Source organism: Myxine glutinosa, chromosome 14, assembly GCF_964187855.1.
Source record: "Myxine glutinosa chromosome 14, kmMyxGlut1.1, whole genome shotgun sequence".
In the NCBI taxonomy this organism is placed as follows: Eukaryota; Metazoa; Chordata; class Myxini; order Myxiniformes; family Myxinidae; genus Myxine; species Myxine glutinosa.
The window spans coordinates 61,915,290-61,939,435 of record NC_136274.1 but is presented as its reverse complement, the minus strand read 5'-3'; the positions used below and the strand labels follow the sequence as shown (position 1 = coordinate 61,939,435).

At 44.3% G+C, this 24,146-nt stretch overlaps 1 protein-coding gene across 1 annotated transcript in view; it reads left to right on the top strand.

Annotated features, from left to right (window-relative positions):
• The window catches only part of NPAT (nuclear protein, coactivator of histone transcription), a 50,310-nt gene extending 27,450 nt beyond the window's left edge, over positions 1–22,860 (top strand). Inside the window, exons 17-23 of the mRNA XM_068135984.2 lie at positions 12,183–12,404; positions 12,602–13,648; positions 14,349–14,455; positions 19,210–19,336; positions 19,448–19,478; positions 19,640–20,894; positions 21,036–22,860. Of these exons, the coding sequence (XP_067992085.2) occupies positions 12,183–12,404; positions 12,602–13,648; positions 14,349–14,455; positions 19,210–19,336; positions 19,448–19,478; positions 19,640–20,894; positions 21,036–21,119 (2,873 nt within the window). The 3' untranslated portion in view covers positions 21,120–22,860. The remainder of the gene's footprint in view (positions 1–12,182; positions 12,405–12,601; positions 13,649–14,348; positions 14,456–19,209; positions 19,337–19,447; positions 19,479–19,639; positions 20,895–21,035) is intronic.
• The last annotated feature ends 1,286 nt before the right edge of the window (positions 22,861–24,146 follow it).

Here is a 24,146-nt window from a genome sequence, read left to right as displayed (position 1 = left end):
GCCTCGTTTCAAAACAGTCCTGCTCAAGAAGTAGAAGCTGCCATCACTCAACTTCTGCCTCTCTTCAATGAGAAGGCAGCCACACCTGCAATGATCAAGCATGGAATGGATGTCATCCGTGAATCTACACAGTTCCTGAACCCTGGACAGATTCCAATAATAGCAATGGATGCTCCGCTGTATGCGCTTGCCAAGTTCATTCAGTGGCACTGGCCTACCACACACGGTGAAGACCAGTATGTTGTCATGTTCGGCGGACTCCACCTGGAGATGGCGGTGTGGAAGATACTTGGAGACTACCTAGACGGATCTGGATGGGCGACAGCAATAAACCAGGCAGGCATAGCCTCTGCTGGCACAGCTGAATCCTTCCTGAAGGCATCACACCTGACGAGAACCAGGCATGCCCACCAAGTCAGCGCTCTGGCACTCTCCAAGCTGCAAAATGATGCCTACCTGAAGGGAGCTGCTGGTGCAGCAACTGAAGATAGGACAGAAGAGGACTGGAAACAAAGCATGATCACGAAGAGTCCAACCTTTCAGTACTGGGACACCATCCTGAGGATTGAGCTCCTGGGACTCACCTTCGTTCGCGCTCACAGAGAATGAGACTTTCCCCTGTATGTCGAGTCTCTGAAAGCCCTGGCACCATGGTTCTTCGCACTTGACCACCATAATTATGCCAGATGGGTCCCGATCCACATCCGTGACGTGGAGAGCCTCCCTCCAACAATCGAAGAGGAGTTTATTGTCAGAGGCAACTGGGTTGTTCAGAAGACAGCCAGAAGGTTCTCCAGCATTCCGATCGACCAAGCTCATGAACAAAATAATGAGCTTGTGAAGGGCCCTGGAGGAGCAGTCGGCCTGACTGAAAACCCACCAGCCTTCAAGAAGTGGATGATCGCCGGACCTGAGCAGGCACACATTCTCACTGAGTTTGAGCGGGAGTACACTGCCATCTCAGAAGATGAACGCCAGCACCACGAAGAAGGTCTGTCTGCGCAGAAGACATTTCACGAGCAAACACTGGGCCTTATTCAAGTTATCAACGAGATGAGCAACCCGTTCCTAGATGAAGGAAGCGAGCTGATTGCACTCGACACGTGGCATGTGATTGAAGAATCTGTGGCCAACACTGTGCATACCATAGAAGAAGTGGGAAAGGCTCAGTACGACAGCTACAACAAGGCTATAATCACTGAACGAAGGCAGTCCATCCATGAGCCTGTGAAGAGGAACTCATTGCCTCTCTTCAGGTCACCATCCAAGGGGAAGAGGAAGCAGTCAGAGGATGTTTCCCTGTTGAAAGATGATGTGTCCCTCTTCTCTCGTCTGTACATAGTTGCTCAGAACAGGGATACAGATATGGGAACCTTCTTCCAGTATGAAAATCATCCGCACCCCTCTTCTCTATCTGAAAGAGGAAAACTGCGCCAAGGAAAGAAGTCAGACCTCATTGGTATCCTTGTACAAGAACCACAAAACTCTGCAAGAACCATTTCCAAATTGAGGAAATGCACCTGAGACACCTAATTTTCAAATATTGTTTTAAAATACTTCTAGATGTTCGATTTAAAAAACAATTCCACCAAAATGTTCGGAAAAGATTCTAATTTCTGCAATAAAACCATTTCTTTTCCAAAACCCCCCCAAAAAATTTTTTCCCAAAACTTTCAAAAAAATATTCACAAATAATAAAGAATTTCAAATAAGAGTGGTCGTATCGCTTGGCGCCGGTTATAGAATCATAGCTGGGACCCTGAAGATTGCCTGATAAAATTTTGGTGCTTTTATCCGGCATGTCCCCATCCACTACCTAAGCTGCCCCACTATTCAGGTTCATTGATGATTTGTTGGCAATTAACGATGGATTTATATTTGAGCAGCTTCATGATAATATATATCCAAAATAACTTGAATTAAAAAAGGAAAACCAAACTTCCACTTCAGTTTCCTTTTTAGAATTACAAATTGATATCCATAATAATAAATTTCACACCAAATTATTTGATAAACGAGATGCTTTTCCATTCCATATTGTCCGAATGCCTTTCTTAGGCGGCAACATTACTAAAAAGCTATTTTATGGTACGGTTGCACGTGAAATAATTAGGACTGTGAGAGCAACCACACACACAACTCTGAACTTGTCAATAGATTACAACAACTATTCAGACGTATGCTAGCACAGGGAGCTACAGTTGGTAGATTAAAACAAGTTTTCTTTAAAATCACAAAACGACACCAAATCGAATTAGTAAAACTAGCGTGACTTGGCGCGCTCTGTGCGCCTCACCGCACGTCGTTTCAGAGGGGTAGGCATCTTTGACCATTTCGGTGTCTTTTGGGTCTTAATGGTGTTTTGGGTCTTCCGGGTCTTTTGGATCCTCAGGGCCTTTAAGGGTATTTGGGGTCTTTGAGGTGTTTTTGGGTCTTCAGGGTCTTTGGTGTCTTCAGAGGCTTTTGGGTCTGCGGGGTCTTCAGGGGCTTTTTGGGTCTTCGGGGTATTTTGGGTCTTCGGGGTCTTTTGGGTCTTCGGGGTGTTTTGGGTCTTCGGGGCGTTTTGGGTCTTCGGGGCGTTTTGGGTCTTCGGGGCGTTTTGGGTCTTCGAGGCGTTTTTGGGTCTTCGGGGCGTTTTTGGGTCTTCGGGGCGTTTTGGGTCTTCGGGGCGGTTTGGGTCTTCGGGGCGTTTTGGGTCTTCGGGGCGGTTTGGGTCTTCGGGGCGGTTTGGGTCTTCGGGGCGTTTTGGGTCTTCGGGGCGTTTTGGGTCTTCGGGGCGTTTTGGGTCTTCGGGGCGTTTTGGGTCTTCGGGGCGTTTTGTGTCTTCGCGGCCTTTTGGGTCTTCGGGGCCTTTTGGGTCTTCAGGGCCTTTTGCGTATTCAGGGTCTTTTTGAGCCTTGAAAGGTATTTTGGGTCTTTGGGGTGTTTTGGGTTTTTGGGTATTCAGGGTCTTTTTGAGCCTCAGGGCCTTGAAGGGTATTTTGGGTCTTTGGGGTGTTTTGGGTTTTTGGGTATTCAGGGTCTTTTTGAGCCTCAGGGCCTTGAAGGGTATTTTGGGTCTTTGGGGTGTTTTGGGTCTTTGGGATGTTTTGCGTCGTTGGTGGTCTTCAGGGTATGTTGGGTCTTTGGGGGTCTTCAGGATATTTTGGGTCTTCAGGGTATGTTGGGTCTTTGGGGGTCTTCAGGGTATGTTGGGTCTTTGGAGATCTTCAGGGTATTTTGGGTCTTCAGGGGTCTTGGTGGTCTGAAGGATCTTGGGGGAATTAAAGGGTCGTCAAAGGTCTGAGGGGTCTCAGCAGTCTTAACGCAATTAAGAGGGTTAATTAAGAGGGTGGTAAATTTATTTGAAGAAGAAGAAGACGTTTTCATCGCATGGAAACATACATAGCGAACCATATACGTTTGCTCTGTTATAATAAGATACAATACGAATAGTAAAAATATTATTCATGAGATATTTATGGAAATACAGTACACTATAAGAATTAAATATACAACAAATCAATGTTGCTGGGAATCAGTGGTTGCTAGGATACGGCAGCATGCCAAAAACCGTTTTCGGTGACAGTTTGAACATTCGAAATACAGTTTGATCCAGAGGTCGGTGGTGTGGTCGTGTTGGTTGATAGATTGGTGTATTTAAGGTAAGATGTGCATGATTTAATGATATCATATTATTGAGTGTGTAAGGAAGGTTATAAATATATGATAATACATTAAATCCTATTGCGAGTAAAGTTGGAATAAATGATGTTGTATTGATGGGTTGACTGACTGCCTGGATGCAACTGAGATTGTGGATCGACTGATGTACCATCTATTGATGTGGATCCATGATCGAGGTTGTGGATCTGCCGTTTGGAGAGGTCCTGCGTGGAGGAACGGTGCCCAGCTGATGATCCGTGCAGTCGGGAAACTAGTCAATTGCTTGCAGGTTAAGGTTCTTGCTTTAGGTAGAGGGACTATGTTTTGAGGTTTACAATTTAAATAAAGTTGAATATTGTGGCTTGATCTCCGATCATCAATTTAATAAAGTTGAATATGGGATGTTGTGAAATTAACATCGTTTACCACAATCCTTGCAACTCCAGACCAATCAGCCTGCTCCCAATTATCAGCAAAGTATTGGAATCCATCATTGCTTCGGATATCAAAACCTTCCTCTTCTCCAATTGCTTGATCTCCGATCATCAATTTGGATTCAGACCAGGTCATTCTACTCTGGACATGTTGCTTCTGCTGTCTCAACAATGGATGGAGGTCCTCAATGGCAAACAGGAAATCAGAGCTGTCTCCCTTGACATATCACGTGCCTTTGATACGGTCTGACACCCATCTCTGCTCATCAAACTCTCCTCCTATGATATCCATGGAAATATCCACGCATGGCTTGCGGACTTCCTCTCTGGTCGTAGTCAACATGTGGCCCTGAATGGATTTCTCTCATCTCCCCTTCCTGTTCTGGCTGGAGTTCCCCAAGGTAGTGTTCTGGGCCCTGTGCTTTTCCTGGTCTTCATCAATGATCTCTCCGACTCTCTGGAAAATCCTCTCTATCTCTTTGCTGATGACTCCACTCTCTGCCGCTCCATTCCTCATCCCTCAGATCGGCAGTCTGCAGCCTCCTCACTCTCTGCAGACCTGGACAAAATCACAGACTGGTCAAACAAGTGGAACATGTCTTTCAATCCTGACAAATCTCACACTCTTACTATGTCTCTCCGAAAACACCGACTGGAAAACCCTCCCATCTACTTTCTCAACAATCCTCTCCAAGAAGTTCTGTCACTCAAGCTTTTGGGTCTCACGATCTGCCATGATCTTTCTTGGGAAAACCACATTTCCAAGCTGGCCTCCAAAGCCAGTCGCCGACTGGGCATCCTCCGTCGTGCGAAGTCCTTCCTTGGCACACCTGAGCTCCTCACCACATACAAGGCTTTCATCCGCAATTCAATGGAATACTGTTCCCCCCCCTCTGGGCCGGTGCTCCTGCCTCACACCTAGCTCGGCTTCACGCTGTTGAAACCAAAGCTTTCAGAATCATTGGAATCTCCTGCGATGAAGCTAACTCCGAGGGCTTTTCACTCACTTACCGCAGGCAGGTTGGGGGTCTTTCTGTCTTCTACCGACTCCTCTCCGGCCTTGCTCCCCCAGCTCTCTCTGTGCTCTGTCCCCCAAAATTTTCCCACAGGTCGCACAAGATCTGCCAGCAACCCTCTTATGGTTAAACTGCCAAAATCTAGGCTCTCTGCTCACCTTCACTCTTTCATTCCCAATTTTCTCCCGGCTCTGGAGCAAACTCCCCCACTCCCTTCAATCCCACTCCTCCCTCCAGGTCTTCAAAGCAGCTGTTCACCACCATCTCTTATCTTCCCCCATCCATAACCTTGATCATTTCTACCCCGCTAATTCACCCCAGATACACTTTTTTGAAATTCCAACTTTTTTCCTGGTAGTTCTTGCAGTGTCCATATGTTTTATACCTCTCCCACCTCCCCCCAAGCCCTCTCCCTCTCACATTTCTCTCGATGTCCCTGCTCTCAAATGTTGTGTTTGTGTCCTTCCCCCTCTCTCCCCATCTTGTCTACCGCTCCCCTTATTTTGTTTTATGTGTCGGTTTGACTTTTTGTGTGATTAATGTTAGCTCTTTCACGAGCCTCGATGTTGTAAAAAAAAAAAATACTAAAAAACAAACCTTTAAATTATTTATATTTAAGTTTTGGAACAACCAATACTGTACAATTAATTCGATGCATTTTTAAATAAGAATTGAAAAAGAGAAATAAGAATTGAAAATCATTTGAGATATAATTGTGAGAAACAAAAATAAAAGGTGTGTGTGTGTGTGTGTGTGTGTGTGTGTGTGTGTGTGTGTGTGTGTGTGTGTGTGTGTGTGTGTGTGTGTGTGTGTGTGTGTGTGTGTGTGTGTGTGTGTCACGTCACGTCACCCACTTCCCCGTTTGTGTGTGACCCACTCCCCTGTGGGTGATCCACTCCACGATTGTAAATACATTGTGTAGATTACATTTATTTGTGTATCTGATAAATTGGCAGTGACCAGTTTGTAAAACTGAATGTGCAACATCTTAATGAAGACGTCCATGCCTGTGGGATTCCCACAGGTGACCCCACTAGTTAATAATAACAGCGTTAATCCTAATAATATAGTAAATATAATCGTAACACTGCAATCCCTTTGTCGTTATTGAAAAGTTTCTAGATTTAAGTGGTGTATGGTTGGTTCATTTATTGATTCGAAACTTAGAATAAACAAATTAATGTCTCAATGCAATTTTTTTTTAATACTTTCATTATTTGCTAACTGGTATCCCCACCCAGGTCATACTATCCTCTTCAACTAAAGTATCAAACAAGCCCGGCTACGCTGATGTTCGACTTTCGGTCTTGTTTTAATGATAAGTAGCGGTAACCCGTGAAAATCACGGGCATACATAGTGTTTATGTTCATACAAACTAACTTGCCCTTCCTCTTCATTTCCGCTTCCTTTCAAAATAATTGTGTCAGTTGGCAGCAACATTCATTCTGGCGGATCTCCTGAATATCGCTTTGTATTCAACTGCTGTATTGTCTCTTATAGTGTGGTTACTGGTCAGTATCCCCTTCACATTCCTGATCGCATTTATATTTGTATTAAAAGGCGTAGCATGCCTCTCGAGTCGCTGCGCGTCCGGCACACATCGGGACGTCTTCTTCTCCTCGGTATCAAGTGCAGCGTCTCACTGTGCGTAAAACAAAATGGCGCGGGTTATTCAAAACTTTTCACTGATTTTCAGCTTTTATTCCACACTTATCGACATTTGGAGACATAGGTATGCTTATATGGAAGGGTTAGTCATAACTACATAGTATCACACATATCTTAGGGCGACAGGAGCAATAGCTGGAGAGAAGTTCCGATTACAAACTTCAGAAATAAGCGTTTTAATGATATAGATTATGATGTCATAGGTCATGTGGTACATGCGCCATCTTGGGAAAACTGAAAAACGTTGCACCTCTATCTCCAAAACCGCCTCACATGAAAAATTGAAATGGGGCTCATTGTAAAGAACTCTACATGGGGAATAAGTGTTGTTAATGATGACGTCATTAGTGTCGTAATTATGACGTCATAATTCGACAGGGACAACGCTTAGTCTGATCAGTTTGAAATTTATTGAGCGTGTTCTACGCAATAATTATAATTAGAGAATGTAAATGTATGATGTAATCACTCATGTGGTCTGGCAGCTATATTGGATCAAAGAAAAAAAAAAAATGTGAAAAACCAGATGAGTTGGCTCGCACCAAGTTGACTGCACAGGTTAAGTATTCTATGAATACCATCTAGTTGACATTTGTACCAAGATGTACATGATGAATCTGGTGGGGGGAACCTATTATGATTATATCTATATATCGTCACCTTCGTGCCATTCTTGCTCAAGTCGAATTTTATCGAAAATGACATTTTGTTATCTGGTGATTTGTTATTGTGTCTAGTTACTGTCAATTCATAATAGAATGTCTATACACGTTTTTTTCGTCGAAAAAAATGTGTTTGTTCAACTCCGTGCCATTTCTGCTTATCGAGTGTTCGTGCCATTTCCTCTCATCGTATATCACCGAAATAATGACTCCTCCCATTAAATGCAACGAACCCTAACCCATCTCTATAACCCTAGTTGAAAAAAGTGGGGACGGACGGACTGACGGACATCGAGACCGGCATTATTAGTGACCTATCTCCGGAAGGAGATGACCTAAAAAAACTAGATTATAAATGAAAACAAAGTCAATTTAGTTACATGCTTAGCTTAGTTACATGTTTCTCTACAATTGCATGCAATGATAATCTAGGTTTTCTTCACTTAACAGAATTTAAATTCAGTACTGATCCAGATGGCTGAAAAAAAACGTTTTTTTGTGATTATGTCGTAAACGCTTTTTTCGACTTGAGCAAGAATGGCACGAAGGTGACGATATGTATAATGGAGCTATGATGTATGTATGTATACCTGTTTCACCTTTAGTCAAGTTTATTGCGTAATTTCGTTGTTTTTTTTGGAGATTTGGAGACGACGGATATAACCAACCAGAAAAGCAATGTTTACACTTTTCCAGAAGTATTATGGTGGCCATGTTGGATTTTCTAAAATGACCACCTGTGAAGGTATTTTTCTCAATTTTTCAACTTCTAAGCCACCTAGGGTTTTTGATTAGAATGACTAAACTTACATTTTCAGGGCAATGGATCCGATGGTACCAAGTGCAATGTTTCTCTTGACTACAGAGCAAATTGTTATGTTAATTGTTATGTTAATTTTGTTTTTGTAATTGATTAGGTGAACAGCTAAGTTTGGGATTATACTTGGGCAACATCTATGAATAATTACATCTAAATGGCCTTAAAGGATAGAATATCAGGTGCAATTGTCCGACTGCGTTTTGGATCTTCATTGGACACGAGTGGATGGTTTCTGTACCCATTGCATCTTGCCTGCTGGAGGCTTGCATCTTGGATCTGTTGCTGATCTTCATGGGATGTTTCAGCTGTTCCCAATATCTCGAGGTGGTGGATCAACTTTGACTTGTCAGTGCATTGCAGCATTTTTCCATCTGGGGCAAACGATGCCCTTGGTGTCCAGAGTGAACTCGGGAGTTTCCAATGGTGTGTTTTGATCAATGTCTGCTTGATCTGGCAAGGACCATAAGCCATCCATACAGATGCTTGTCCTCCTTCAGCTCAACAGTATTGTCTCGCAGCTTCACCGCTTTTCTTGTTTGCAGACGTGTACATTTCGATGTTCTCTTTCTTCATTGATGCCCATAAGCTAACATCCCCATTTATTCGCTCTGACACGTAGTCTTCATAGAGCTTCTGACCAGTGGCATCATTGCTCAAGATCTGCAGCACATGCTTATCTGGAATGTAGGCATGGGTGATAAGATTGTGCAGCCTGTCCCCTTCAGTTGCAAATGGATTGCCGTGACTAAGTATGGCCGCCTTGATTTTGTCTACTGCGTCATGCTCCCTGTTTGACTGCATTTGGTCCAAGGTCATGATACTCTGTGATCTTGCCATCTTCCATACTGAACGGACTCTTGAACTTTCTTGATAGGCTTGAGAGTTCTGGTGTAGCCATGAAGAATCTTTTTCTAGCATTGGTGTTGTTGGAGGTGTCAACGAGTCCAGAGTGAACCTTCATCAGCCTGTTCAACTGTTCGCATGCATGGTCTGCACCAATGGATACAAAAGCGCTGCTTCTGCTGCTTCTGTCTTGCAAAACATGGAACATGTCTTTAGTCTAACATCAATAGCATGTGCATCACAGGGTAATATACATGTGTTCATTCTCTTTTTGAATGAGGCATCTTGGGACATCTCTACAGTGTCTCTGAGATTGTTACCAACGTTTTCAGTCCTGGCTTTGAACGACTGCTGGCCAAAATCCCTCTGACAGAAGAAGCAGTGTTCCTTGTCCAGTGACACGGTGAACGATCGTGTTAACGGAGGTGAAGATGTAAAAGTAGATGTGTCAGACATCTATTTCAGTGCTTTCTCTCTTCTGTCCACGTCTTTTTGGCAGTATAGGATCCAGTTGGTAATGCATCGGCTTTGAGGTCTCTGGTACTCTGTATCTGGACCTTGTTAGTTGCACTGGAGTTGCAAGTACAGTGCCATATAGCTTTCTCTATGGAAGTCTTTTCTTTTGTGCAGACTTGTAGTCGATTTTGCACTTGAACATAGTTGCCATCAAGCAAACTGGCTCTATGTTGAACTGTTTTCAACAGATGCTGATATTAGTCTATTCTGTGCTGTTGCACAAGTGCTCCTTTCGTCATATCATCAGCCTGGCACTGATTACACAGCTTCCAGTTTGTGGATTCCTGGGTTTGATGACGTTTGTGGACACTTAATCCCATAAAAAATATAGTGGAAAATCGTTTGGCAAAAGGCATAATGGCCCCAGATGTGGTTGTACTACATTATACCTGATACCGTTGGATTCTTTGCTGCTGAAAATGTATGTATAGCCGTTAAAATGACAACCCTGGTTGGTTTAGAGGCTGAGATATAGAGAAATAGCTATTTTAAGTCATCATTTTTGAAAATCCACGATGGCCGCCATGCATGCGTCCGGGAAAATGGTAACATTGGTTTTCTGGTTGGTTATTTGTAGTTTCCAAAATTGTATTATAGTTTCCCAAACATTGAAGTTTTCCAAAAAGTTTCTAAAATTGTATAACAGTTAATGGTATAGTTTCCTCTGTAGTTTCCAAAAATGTATAGGTTTGCAAATCTTTTAAAAAATATATAAAAACACCGAATGACAACCAAGCTCTGAATATAGTGAACCGGACTACATCTTTGTCTTTTTTTTTTTTTTTTTGTATACAAGATCGAGGCTCGTGAAAGAGCCAACATTAATCGCACAAAAAAAAATCAAACAGACACATGAAACATATAATAATAATAATAATAATGCATTTATTTTATATAGCGCTTTTCAGGGAGCCCAAAGACGCTTTGACAGAGTGCAAAACATAGTGCATAGCAAAACATAAAAACAATTGCAAAAAGACAAGAATCAATAGGGAAATATTCAAAGCAAAAAGGAGGGAGAGGGAGAAGAGATAGTCAGGGGTTAAATATAACAAGCATTCTGAGTATTGCGCTGCAATACATGTCCCCTACCGGCAGTCTGTCGTCCGGAAAACTGTTGGGGAAATTACCAAAGTTCAAAGTGCCATAACTTTGTCAAAAATGATCGAAACGTCGTGAAGTTCGAACTTTATCTGTAACTTACCATGAAGAAACCATGTACCAAGTTTGAAATCATTAGCATTCAGAGTTTAGAAAAAAAAGTCCGGAAAACTGTTCTTTGCGTGACGGACGGACAGACAGACGGACGGACTGACGGAGGGACGGAGTGCAAACCTATAGTCCCCTCCGGTGTACACCTGTAGGGGACTAATAAAGGGAGCGGTTGACAAGATGGGGAGATAGGGGGAAGCACACAAACACAACATTTGAGAGCAGGGACATCGGGAGATCTGTGGGAAAGGGGGTGCGGGGGGAGTATAAAACAGAAGGACACTGCAAGGACTTCCAGGAAAGAAGTTGGTATTTCAAAAAAGTGAATCTGGGGTGAATTAGCGGGGGTATAAAAGATCAAGGTTTTGGATGGGGGAAGATGAGAGATGGTGGTGAACAGCTGTTTTAAAGACCTGGAGGGAGGAGTGGGATTGAAGAGTGGGAGTTTGTTCCAGAGGTGGGATAAAAGAGGAATTGAAGGAGTGAAGGTGAGCAGAGAGTCTTTATTTTGGCAGTTTAACCATAAGAGGGTTGCTGGCAGATCTTGTGCGACCTGTAGGAATATTTGGGGGACAGAGCACCGAGAGGATTTGACCTAGGAAGCTAACACTTTGACCTCGGAGGCTAGGGGGAGGAGTTTGCAACTACAATTATCCAAGCTATATAACCACAATGTATTGTACATATGTACATAAACAGTATGCATGCTTTTTCTTCATTTACGTAACCTGGTTTATTTCTATTTTTGGGAGCAATTGAGGCAACGGTCTGTTGCCTATACACCGCCCAAATAAAGGGACATGTCAGAAGAACGTGTTGTTAACTCTGCTTGTTAACTCTTCCATTGCTCTAGTTTGTTCCCACAGTTTATGGTTTTGTATACAAAGAAACATTTTCCATGACTACAACGTGCAATGTGTAGCTAATAACTCGGGATTAAACAAAATGTTTTTGATTCGATTATTTTCACCAAATCATATGGGCAGAATAGACTATCCTCATTTTTGAACTCTATTAGTGGCTGGCACCCTCCATTTTGAATAGGAGTTAGACTAAACGATGCCTGCCTCAAGCAGGTTCGGATACATTTCAGGAGCATGGGTCAAATTATGTCATTTGATTGTCCATCATTCCATTGGAGCAACTCCATTATTTCAGTGGAAATCAGGATGCTTGGGTCAAAACCTGAGACCCAGGCATGCATGGCCTAATAGTTTTTGTCTCGCCAGTCGGCTGTTGCCAAAGTGAAGTTGTGCGCAATTTTGTATTTTATTTTATTTTATTCACAACCATATTCAATATTTGTATACCAGAAGGATTTGTCAGCATAACTTATTCTTCTTTTATTTTTTAACCCCATCTCAGGTCCAACTTTGGTTATGGCCTCTGCACCTACTTCAGCAACCACCCAAACAACGTTGCCACCAATGCAGCTTCCGATTTTGTCCATAAAGCCCCATGGGAACTCTGATCCAAGTTTTCTTCAACAGGTGGAAAAGAGTGATGCCACCAATGAGGTCAGAGTTGACTGTGTTGACGAATTCCCAGACGTTGGTGTTGAAGTTTGCCTTGGAGATGATGTGCAGGGTGAGAATGCTGTACTTTGCTGTTGATGTTTTGTGTCAAATTTGTCCTTTAAGTCCTCACTTTTACTTTTTTGAGACGTGAATGCTTCTTTTGTAATTGCTGACTACGTTGCATCTGAGAGGCCATGAGCTTGTTAGCACTAGAAAGTCATCCAGGTAAGGTTTGCCATCTTCTACTTGTGGTGTATTTCCTCGCAGATAAGACGGCCGAGGTCCATGTACCACCGCAGTACCTTTCTCCTGAGAGACCAAGGTTCCGAGGGAACCTCCATCAAATAAAAAAGATCGCTACACCGAAGATCAAAGCCAAAACAAAAGGTATTCTCATGCCTCGGAAGTCTTCCCTGGTGAAGCAGGGTCAGCTCAAAAAGGCAGCAGTCCAGAATGCCGTTTCCCAGAGCAAGGTCTTACATGGAGTAACTGCAACAAAAGGCAGGGCGGCAGTGGCAGATCAAGAGGCAAGCAGCTTGAACAAGACCTTAAATCGCATAATTAAGGAAACCAGAATGAATCAAGAAAAAGGGACGGCACAGGCCTCAGTTTGTAGCACTGCGGGTTCATCAGCAAGTGATGCATTGACGCCCGCATGCCCCGAAGGCTCACAGGTTGAGAACCATTTTGAAGGGTGCCTCACTGAACCACTCGATACACGATTGGGAAATGCAACTGGCAAAGGGGCCTTGAATTCAACACCAGCACTTCAGATGTGCGACGAAGCAGAACTTCAAAATGCAGTATATAGCATCACCGGGGAAAACATGCCTCCGGCCTTGTTTGGTTCTCCTGCGTCCTACTGTGTTTCCAGCCCTATGAGCACACCACAACAGAGGTGTTTCAAAGTGCCTACATCGCTCGGCATCCGCCAGCATGTTCCGGTGTCTTTGCTGGCCACCGCGACACCCGTTTCACACACAAGTTTGAACTGTACCGATCTGGCTCAAGCTTCAGGGTCGTTGCCAACGCCGTCTGCTGCTACGTTGGACTCGATCTACAATTCAAACACGGTTCCTACCGTTCCCGTGTCAAATCCTGGTGGTGATGCCGTGCAGTCTTTTTCTGTCATGTGCCTCTCCGACGCGAACCGACAAACAAGTGTATCGATAGCGAATGTTAACGTGGCAGATGCTCTTGATTTGACTGCATTGGTGTCTACAAGCAACATGTCACCAACGTTGCACGGCGTCGATTCTACTTCCGTCATGCCACAAAAACACTCTGCCAATGGTGCCGTCGGGCCTTCAGAAGGTAGGGCACTTTTCAATTCTCCACATTGCAGTATAAAGGGATTTTCTTTTTATCCTTTGCCAAATATAGAACGTGAATCAAAAGATGCAAAATGATTGAAACAGCTTATTTGTGTGCTATCTCATCATTTTGCGCATTGGATAGATTTACGAGTCGATGCTTTCACCGACTTGAAATTTCGTCATCTGCTGATCTGTGATCTCGCTTTCCCCCGCCTTTTCATCACATGTGATCTTGCTAGTCCCCGCCTATTCAGCACATGTGATCTCGCTTGCCCCCGCCTTTTCAGCACATGTGATCTCGCTTGCCCCCGCCTTTTAAGCACATGTGATCTCGCTTGCCCCCGCCTTTTCAGCACATGTGATCTCGCTTGCCCCTGCCTTTTCAGCACATGTGATCTCGCTTGCCCCTGCCTTTTCAGCACATGTGATCTCGCTTACCCCCACCTTTTCAGCACATGTGATCTCGCTTGCCCCCACCTTTTCAGCACATGTGATCTCGCTTGCCCCCACCTTTTCAGCACACGTGATCTTGCTTGCCCCCACCTTTTCAGCACATGCACTAAAGCCGAAAACTCATGATTATGAGTATAGTCGATAGCTGTTGCTTTAGTTTTGTTTGGTTTTCTTTTTCCGATTTTTGTAAAACCTTTCACCTCTCCACGTTCCACTTCCTCCTTGCTCTTCACTTTGATGGAAAGGGTTCACATTGCCTGAGCTGCTCTCATCACCGGTGCAGCCCGTCCTGCAGGGTACATTGCCGGAAATTTCACCCCTCGTTCCTACAAAGAGCACGTCTCGAGAGAAGGTATTGCAGTTTTGTTTTAAAATTGAGCCTTAACACTCCATGAAATTTCCACCGAAACTTTCTGTAATTATTTGAACGTCGTTGAAAGGAAAAGCATTGTATGTATTGGTGTTGCACCCAACTTTCCAGGTAGATCTTAACTATCGCTTTGCATGGTGATTGATGTCTTTCTCCATATGTAGTTTTTGCCATACATTGCAGGGCTTGTACTACCGGGTTCATCAAATCCTGGTGCACAAACTGTACCCGAGTACCGTCTTTGGTTGAACAGTTGCAAAGCCTTTCGTAGATGAGAAAAAGATAGCTGCTGCAGCAATATAAAATGTTAGGGTCATCAAAAGCTCTTTTGGGGAATTCAAAACTAAATAGTATTTGATAGAATATCTTCTTGTTTGCTCTATTGGGGGACATAAACCATAATAGCGCTTTCATACCAGGGCTTTATGTCAACTTATTTATTTATTTCCAGCCTTTCTACAGGACAGGAAGGTTTTAGATTTAACCTGTCCCATCAGCCACTGCACCTGTCCAACTATTGGTATCCCGCATACGTGAAGTGAAAGGCGGGGTCAAGCAATTGTTCATATGTCAGTCCGTCCATCTTGTTGGTTTGATCGAGGAAAAACTTATTTAAATTGAATGTTATATTTTGAACACTAATCGGAAGACAAATCTGCCATTGAACAGTACTTTGGCTCTGAATTCGTCCAGAACGCGAATGCGAGGAGGAGCAAGATTATTATAAAACATTTTTTTAACTCGTTCTGCATGCCTGGCGTTCAAACAAAGTTAAGGATGTCATAATGGACACAAACAACAGGCACAAATAACTAATGTAGCGTGTTAGATAGGGTGGTGTCATAGATACTGCGTAAAACGGCGGTAAACCCAGAATTAATTTACGCACCTTGTACAATCTTTATTTTATTTAAATTAAATGATATACTTTAACACTAGAATACAAATCATGTCCAATAACCCCAGCTTTGCAGTATTTGGAGCTGTTAAATAGTGTGGTGTATAATATTGCTGCCGTAGCCCTAAACTTCCAGAATTTTAATTTTTTACGATCTTTAAAATCATTTTTATTGACATTGTACTTTGCTGTTGTATACTGGAACATTGCGTGGAGCATTGTGTTATATCAACTCGAGTTTCTTTGACGTCTTTGCCGGCACTTGGAGGTGGTCGATCTAAGAAGATCCTCTTAGTCGCTGCTAATCACGCTGTGGCTTTATAGGGAAAAGAACATTGAGGTTAAGTTATGTCGACTTTATTCAACTTTTTAAATAGGTAAAATTGACACGACCTTTCGACAGGTGTATTGAAGTTTTCACTTATCCGACAGACAAAATTGGCCATCCTGGACAGTCGGACAACTGTTGAGGTGGAGTCCTGTATAACTCTTTATTCAAACAAAATAAGTCGATTAGTCAGTTAAGGCTTTTGGGACTGCAACTGGTAACATGTAACTCAGTGCTACCTGCTGCATGGTCGGGTTGTCGGCGACTAAACTGACACCCCTCACTGGCTTTGCTGGTGGGGAAGGTGACTGTGACACTCTGCCAGGACCAAAACCAACACCTGGCAAAGGGCAGACGAGTTCCCGTAGGGAGCCATCGGCCATCCAGTAAGGAGAAGGTGTCTCCAAAAAAAAACATCCATCCTGTTTGAACCAGTTAAAGTCATACCAAAGACTTTAAAATGGTATGTGCTGCTTGCTTCCTTGAAAAGGATAAAGCACTGACAATCCCCTTTGGTTGGCATCCATGGGGAGAAGGAAATATCTCTCTTGAGGAAATGCTCTGCTGAGTACGGTGAGATAAGCTGCGCCATTGTTATGGGGCGTGACTGTGCCGCTGATGCAGCCTACAGCCCCCTGTAGGTTAAGATCAGTAATTTGTAATTTGTTCAGGGGCTGGCGATGATGCATAATCTTTGCAAACACTAAGCTCTATCAGTATCGTTTTTTTCCGATATATCTGTGAGCGCATACTGGTTGGTATACATCAGTATATCTGTATCAATAAATAAATAAAATGTTCACGCAGGTTCCAAAAATATGAAATTGACACATTCAAGGCATAAATCATGCACTCGATCTTTACAAACGGACGTTTTTTTGCACGACAGAGAATTTGGTTGATAGAGTATAAAGGGGTTCAGTTTTTTCCTTCGCTTACTTTATTCTTGTGGGATAACTTATAAAGACAATGGTTGATGACTGTTAATCGTAGGTAGCAGACGAGTGCTCGGCTAGCTAACTCGGTAAATATTATAGCTCGGTGCCCGATATTGGCACACGCAATGACATGTACAGTATCGATATCGGTAATCGGCACAGGCTTTCTAAAGCACACCCAATTCATATAAAATAACCAATTGCTTTAAAAATAGCTGTGAGGACAACGGATAACGTGATTGCTTGTATACTGCTGAGGGTTAAAAGCTAAAACCTACTGATACCTCCTTCCTGGTATGTCTTGACGTCGTCATATATGTTCCACTGCTCCAAGGACAGTCGAGTGTATCAAAGCATCAGTTAAACCTTGCATTTAATGAATGTAAACACTTTTCTTTGATTTGGCAATGATGTACCGATATTTTTGTGGCTATGCTGATTTATTTATTTATTTTCCATCCCGATCTTTTTTCGGTATACCGGTGTATTCAAATTTCGAATACCATTTATATTGTTGCGGATCTCAACGTCGGCCTTCCCCCTTACCAAGGGGGGATTAATCCCCTTGTCATTTTACTAGCCGACGTGATCCGGGGCTATGACGTTCCTTCCGATCAGCGTTGGGTAGGGTCGTAGGCCGAATTCCTAATACCTAATTACCAACGCCTCCCAGGAAGCAAGAAAATAACCCCGCCCGAACCACGGTTTTAGTGGAAACGCCGAGCGATAGCGAGCCGTGATCCGAGCTGTTAACAGGAACTAAACCCGATTTGAGCGGTTCCGAATCGTGCCACGCTTACCCAATGGAGGAAAAGACTGATACGGTCGAATTAGGAAGAAACAGGAAGAACAGATTGGTTTATTAATAATTTGTACAGGAAGGAGGAGAAGAACACACAGTGAAGCTTATACAGTCTTAACTTATCCCTGGACAAACGGGCCCGTCACACACAGACACACTCACACGGGGATGTAGATGGTTGGGTTGATGGTCCGGGGATGATGGCGTCCAGGCAGCTCACTCCGGTCCCCGACTCGTGCCGTGAAGCAGATGGTCTGGCGGCAGCAGCCAGGAACTCTCCTCATGTCGTTTGCGCGGAGCGGACAATTACAGGGCAGAATGCGGGCGAAAGGTAGGCTGGCTGGCGGTTACACTCGCGGCTCAGCCGCGTACGTTATAATCGACAGCTCGAACGCGCTCCTTAATGCGTTTCTCCTCACGAGTCCTTTGCAAGTGCGATTACAACGATTCCTTCTGGCCAATCCTGTTATACAGTTCTCTCATAAGGGCAGTCCTCTTGGTAAAGCGCAATTCCTTCAATCCTCTTTACCAGCGAGTGCAGTTGCGTCAGTCCTCTGTAATGCGAGCTCGCTCAGTCCTTTTCGCACAGTCCTCAATAAGCCAACCTTCCAACGAGTGCTCCGCTCATAAGTCCTCTGGAAGGGCTTTGTGCGCGCGTTTATATAGCGCCGCCCAGCGAACCCTCTGGAATTTGCCAGCCGCGCTCTTACCACGCCCCTTAAGCCATGCCCACCGAGCCCTGGTTGGTTGTTGGCTCTTACCCGCTCCTCCTTTGACGTGCTGCTTGACGTGGCCACACCCCGACCTCGCGCTCCTCCCCCTTTTCCAGGCCTACCTCGTGGCCACCCGACTAGTTTGAGCGAGCAACTGGCAGCTAACGCTGCCGGCCCAACGCGTAACAAACGAGGTGGATTAGCCGAATGGGGCGCGGGATGGATGCTGCTCAACGAGGTCCATTTGGAGGGTGGAGGCAAAATGAACGGGGCCTACTCTTATTTCTTTTACACAACGCATGTATCACTATTGGAAATGGCCTTATTCTCACATGTACTATGACATAACTAATGTTCTAAGGTGGCCTACGTGTTGCTTGTGGACTAACTATGGGGGCAAACCTTTAACCTTTATTGATGTTATATGTACATTATCAGAACCGCAACAATATTATGAAAATTGTATCGATACATCGCCGGACCCTTGCGGACACCATGGGATCTTTAATGTCCATCAACTAAATGACAGCAGACAAGATGCTTAAAAAAAAATTGCATACATGGTCGAGGATCGTGGATGAGGTAAAGGAGAAAGTGGAAAACCCCAATAGCAGTGTAGAAGCGAGAGTAAGTTCAAGGGGAGGGGAGATGGCCACATGGGGTTAACAAGCAGCACATAAGGTGAAACACAGCAAGATGAGGAAGGGGGAAGCGAGGATGAAACAAAACAGTTTAACGTTGCCCTGCTTGCAAAACGCCAGGACGACAGCTTCCAGATCGGCTGAGATCCCAACCCAGGCTAGTAGGCTCATAAGCAAGTTGTGCATACCTCTCGGGTCCAAGGCTATCCTGCCAGCCCATCTGTTCAACAAGGCCACAGTCCCACAGTTGAACAAAAACGTATTTTTACCTCCAATTTTTTTTTAACTCTACTGCAATAATCTCAATCAAGGATTGCCCTACGAATTGTAATCGGCCGCCCCTGCCCTGGAAGCAAGCTTCAATCTCAATTCCCCATCAATAGCAACTTCAGCTTGATCTTTTTCGATGGATGCAGTCTTCGCCTTCAACATCAATGCACAGTCATGTGACTTCCGCCGAGTCGGGGAAGCTGACAGCAGGCCCACTTCAAAATGCTGATACGCTCGTCACTGGCGTGGTTTCCTCAGAGAATGAGCGACGAGGTAAAAAAAAGAAAAACGTGCATTTTGTGGTGGTGGGATTGATGTTGCTTGCATAATTGTGCTTTGATGGGAAATATGTCTGTTGTTCCTGACATTTCATTGATGTTGTAGATTTACCTTGCAAACCGACAAGTGCTACTCGGTGAGTAACCACTTTGTTCTTGGTAAAATTATTTAAAAGTGGCTTCCGTGAGATTTTCAGGCAAGATTTCCAAGTCACAAGCAATGATTTTTTCGTCGTTGTTGTTGTTGTTGTTTGAAAATACTCGGTTTTGAATAACTTTATCATGGTCTTCTAATCAGCCGGATCAGTGTTCGCATTACGAGATCCAGAGAAAGTAAAGCTCAAGCTGCAGCCGCTGCCCAAGAATTGCCGCGAGACTCAGAATCATGTTCAGCACAGGAACAACCTTACCGGCGTGTTCTGCATTTCAATGGGGAGGTTGCTGTTGGAAACGAGACGGGTGTACCAGCTGGAGCAAGGAGGGAAAAGAGTGTTCCTCCGGATGGTACCAAGCAAGACGCGGGTGAAATGAAAACGCAAAGGCAATCAAAAAGCTGCGTTGCGATTGGCCTTGGTCATGGCACTCCTGCATCGTCGGACACTCGCTGCCAATCGCAGGCATCATCGGAGAATGTAATGAGCACTGTCGATATTTCTGCAATACGAATAGAATCTATTCTTCCACTTGAGGGTATCGAAACCTTTACACCCAGGAACGCGACCGAAACGAGCAGAAAATCCACACGACCACCGAGCACCACGAAGGTGAGGCCCGTGAGGGAAACCAAAGGTGGGCAGCGACACCAGAAGCACCCACAGTTTCCTAGGATGGAGAGGCCTGTACTCCGACAAGTCGTGGATGTTTACGATCCCTACTTGTGCAGCCGGTTGAATGAGGCTGCGACATTGCAGGCAACAGCTCCTCGGCAGAGGCAGAGTGGCAGCAAAACAGGGGAATCAAAAGCTGCAAGTTCAAAAAACAGTGGATGCAAGAGTGCGCAAAAGTCTGCCGATCAGCAGAGTGTCAAAAATGTGCTGACTTCAGGTTATTCGCCCATCTCTGGTACTCCAACTCGATCAAGACAACTTCCAGGTGGCGATGTGCCCTTAGTCGAACGAGCGTGGAGACAGACGACGTCTGCCGGCTCTGCTTCCGCTGCTGAAAATGGCACTCCGAGGCGGAGCGTAGAGTCCCCTGCCAGTGAGGCAAGCAGTGAAAGTAGCATCAACATGGCCGCTCAAACCCTTGTGATACTGTCACGGGCCACAGCGTCGCAAACCCCCAGCAAAGATAGCAAAAGCAAATCGCTGAAACACCCCAAAAAGGCAACTTGTGCGGAAGCTGAAGCAGCTTCAGAGCTATCGAGACACGGAGGTGAACGTCGGGACACCGCAAAGAACGATGGACAATTACAAGCCGGGACGGGGGAAGCATCTGCTGAGAATGTGACTGAGAAAACGAACAGGAAATCCAGAAAGAAAAGAGCATGGAATGATTCCAGTAAAGACAATGCTGCCCATGAACCGACAGTATCCAAACACACAAGTCAATCTGTAAGTATCCCTCATTATGGATTTTAAATGTGCACTGTGGATAAAACTGTTTGAAAGTTGTTTTTCGGTTGATACCTTCCAAATCCAGCGATTCGACTTCAATCCACCTTTGCTTCCTTCCCCCGCCCCTTTTCACTCCAGAAACACAAGAGGCAGAAACTGGAAGCATTTCCTGCAACCACTGATTTGGACAGGTTTTTGTCTCAGCTCAGCTATATGGAATGAGACGGACGTTTTCTCTTGCCTTCTCTCAAAATATCCCAAGACCACAGTGAGCCAGCGCTTTCCCCTGTCGTACCCATGCAGAAAGCATGTGCGAACACTTATTTTCCATGGTGTCTTTTTGGAGTTGTAAAGTCTATTTAGCACAACCACTGCAAGACTCACATTTGGTTTTAATTATTCGCTTCTATGAGGAGCGAATTTTTCAGACTGGTTTTCCTGCTCCAGCTCCAATGCCACAGACCTGCCGCATCCAAGTGTCCACAGTTGGATCAGTCTGAGGTTTTATTCTGGGCTTAGTAATTATTGTGTTTTGTTGGAATGCAATAACTTGTATTTATTTTTTTGTACCCGTGTTTCCATTTGTTCTGCTTCAGCTGGTTTGCACTGAAAAAAAGTTTTTGTATTAAAGTCCAGCTTACTGCGACTAAACGAGTTTTCCGAGGATGAGAGAAGGACGTAAAGCATATGCCACGTTTTCTGTACAATGAAACGCCTCATTCACCCGGAACGAGTACAAATTGTTCAAGCAAGGCAAGGTTCGAGGCTTTCAACGAATGCATCGTGACAGTTTGGTTTACGCACGTGTCCACGTTATCATTTTTCTACCGCAGCAAAATTCCCTTCAAAAGGGGAATGGATTTAAAACAGAAATACTCGATCTGAACATTAGACCTTTTTCACCTTGCATCCATGGCTGAAAAACAATGCACACGTGAGCATAAAATACGACTCGTCAAATTCCCTGCGCCATTGCACCTTGCTGAACATCTCGATTATGTTCCTGAAAACCGAGCGCCGAGGTCATTATTTCATTTGAATATTGGTAATAGCACAAATAATGATTGTGTACACATGACCTCCATCACCGAAGGTTGTTTTCACCCCTGTTTGTTGATCTGTTAACAGGATATCGCAAAGTTTTGGACGGATTTGGATGAAATATGTTGGACAGGTTGGGTGTGTGACAAGGACAAATCAATTTGATTTTGGTGATATGAATCCGGATCCAGATACGAGTTTAATTTTTACTCGTGATTCTTCACCATTGAGAAATTGGGTCAAAAGCAACATATAGCATGATATTTCAAAAAGTTGTGGATGGATTATGATAAAAGTTAGTGGATGAGTTGGTTCGATGATGAGAACAAGCCGATTCGATTTTGGTTAAGGTCTGGATGCGGCCTATCTGTGGGATACAAAACGTAAACTGTTCAGCCTGGTGGAAGTATGTGCTCTACTGAGTGCCATTCCAGTTCCCAATATGTTGTCAGCGAGGGACAGCAGTCGGCAATGAGGTGGGAGGAGCATTACTAGCACTATCGCCTGCAATCCTTTTTCTAGACTATGGGTCAACTTGGCTCAGAATTACACACAAATCTTGCTATAATGGAACAAACGTAGGTCACGGAAACTCCAAAATTCACGTGGTGGAAATAGCACCACCATTGGTGAGAGCTGGTATTACAAATCATCTTCCTTTACCATATATGGAGTGATGGGCCAAAAAGGGCCCACTAGTAAGGAAAGAGTTGCCATAATGCTCTAAACACGTGCATGAGGAGAGCGTTAACTGGCGGAGCGATGCGCTGATCAGCACATGCTGTTCTCATTGGCTGAATGCGCAGCTCAGAGAAAAGATGAGACCGATGCATGATGCCTGTTCTAGCATGGGAGTTTTGAACCACTTGATGGATTTTCATCGATTTTTTTGTTTGTTTAAAAATAAATAAATCCAACTGGAGAGGGAGGTTTGCAACAAAGGCTTCCGGTTTTGCCGGCGAGGTTGCGTTTTTTCCAAGATCTCCATGCTCTCCACGCTATCAAAGTTAAGTAATTGTTCCCGTTTGTATTTTTGTCAAAACTGAATTTTTATTTTACAGTGTGTGTACCTACTGTGTCTCTAGGACGATGTCGGTGTAAATCGTGCATACCTGTATAAAATCGTCGGTTATTTCCTGCCGCGTTTTTGAGGCCTGGTATTTTAAGTTTCCTGCCTTGAGGCCTTGTTTTCTCTCAGCGGTCGTTTGTGGTCCATTTACTTTCGTTCTCAGTTTTTCCCAGTCTTTTCACCCCATATGGACTGATTGTGGAAAGTATGGATGGACTGAAGGAGAAGATGAACAAGTGGAACAAATGTATGGAGGCAAAAGGTCTGAAGGTGAATATCGGAAAAACGAAGGTGATGGCAAGTGGTAAAGCATGTGGTGAGGTGGAAAGAACTGGGAAGTGGCCGTGTGCTGTGTGCAGGAAGGGTGTCGGAGTGAACTCCATTCAATGTACAATGTGCGCCGAGTGGGTTCATCAAAAATGTAGTGGTCTGAGAGGGTCATTAACCAGTGTGGCAGCTGCATTCAAGTGTAAGGTGTGCACAGAGGGAGCTGCAGATGGAGGAAATGTTGAGTTTGATCTTGGAGACGGCGTGAAGCTGGAAGGTGTGAAAACATTTTGCTACCTCAGAAACATGCTGAATGGAGAAGTTGGATCAGACTCGGCAACGGTTGCAAGAGTGAGATGTGTATGGAAGAAGTTTCGGGAACTGAGTGGCGTGCTGACGGGGAGGGGAGTGTAGTTGAAGCTGAAGGGAAAGGTGTATGCTGCATGTGTGAGAAGTGTTATGATTTATGGGAACGAGACATGGGTAATGAACGTAGAGCAGCAACGAAGGCTGGAAAGGGTGGAAATGCGAATGGTACGGTGGATGTGCGGAGTATCGTTGAGAGAGAGGAAGATAAATGATGAATTGCGAAAGATGATGGGCATAGAGCTTGTGATTGATGCTGTGAAGAGAAACAGGTTGAGATGGTTTGGTCATGTGTTGAGGAAGGATGAAAGTGACTGGTTAAGAGTGATGGAAATGAATGTAGAAGGAAGTAGAGGACGAGAAAGACGGCGAAAGATGGTCGAAGAAGAAATGCGGGCAAGTGGGTTAACAAGGGTAGATGCAGAAAATAGGGCAAAAGAGAGAAGATTGTCAAGGGGCCCGCAAGGCTAACCCCTGCTCTCACAGGGAAAATGGCCTTAAAATGC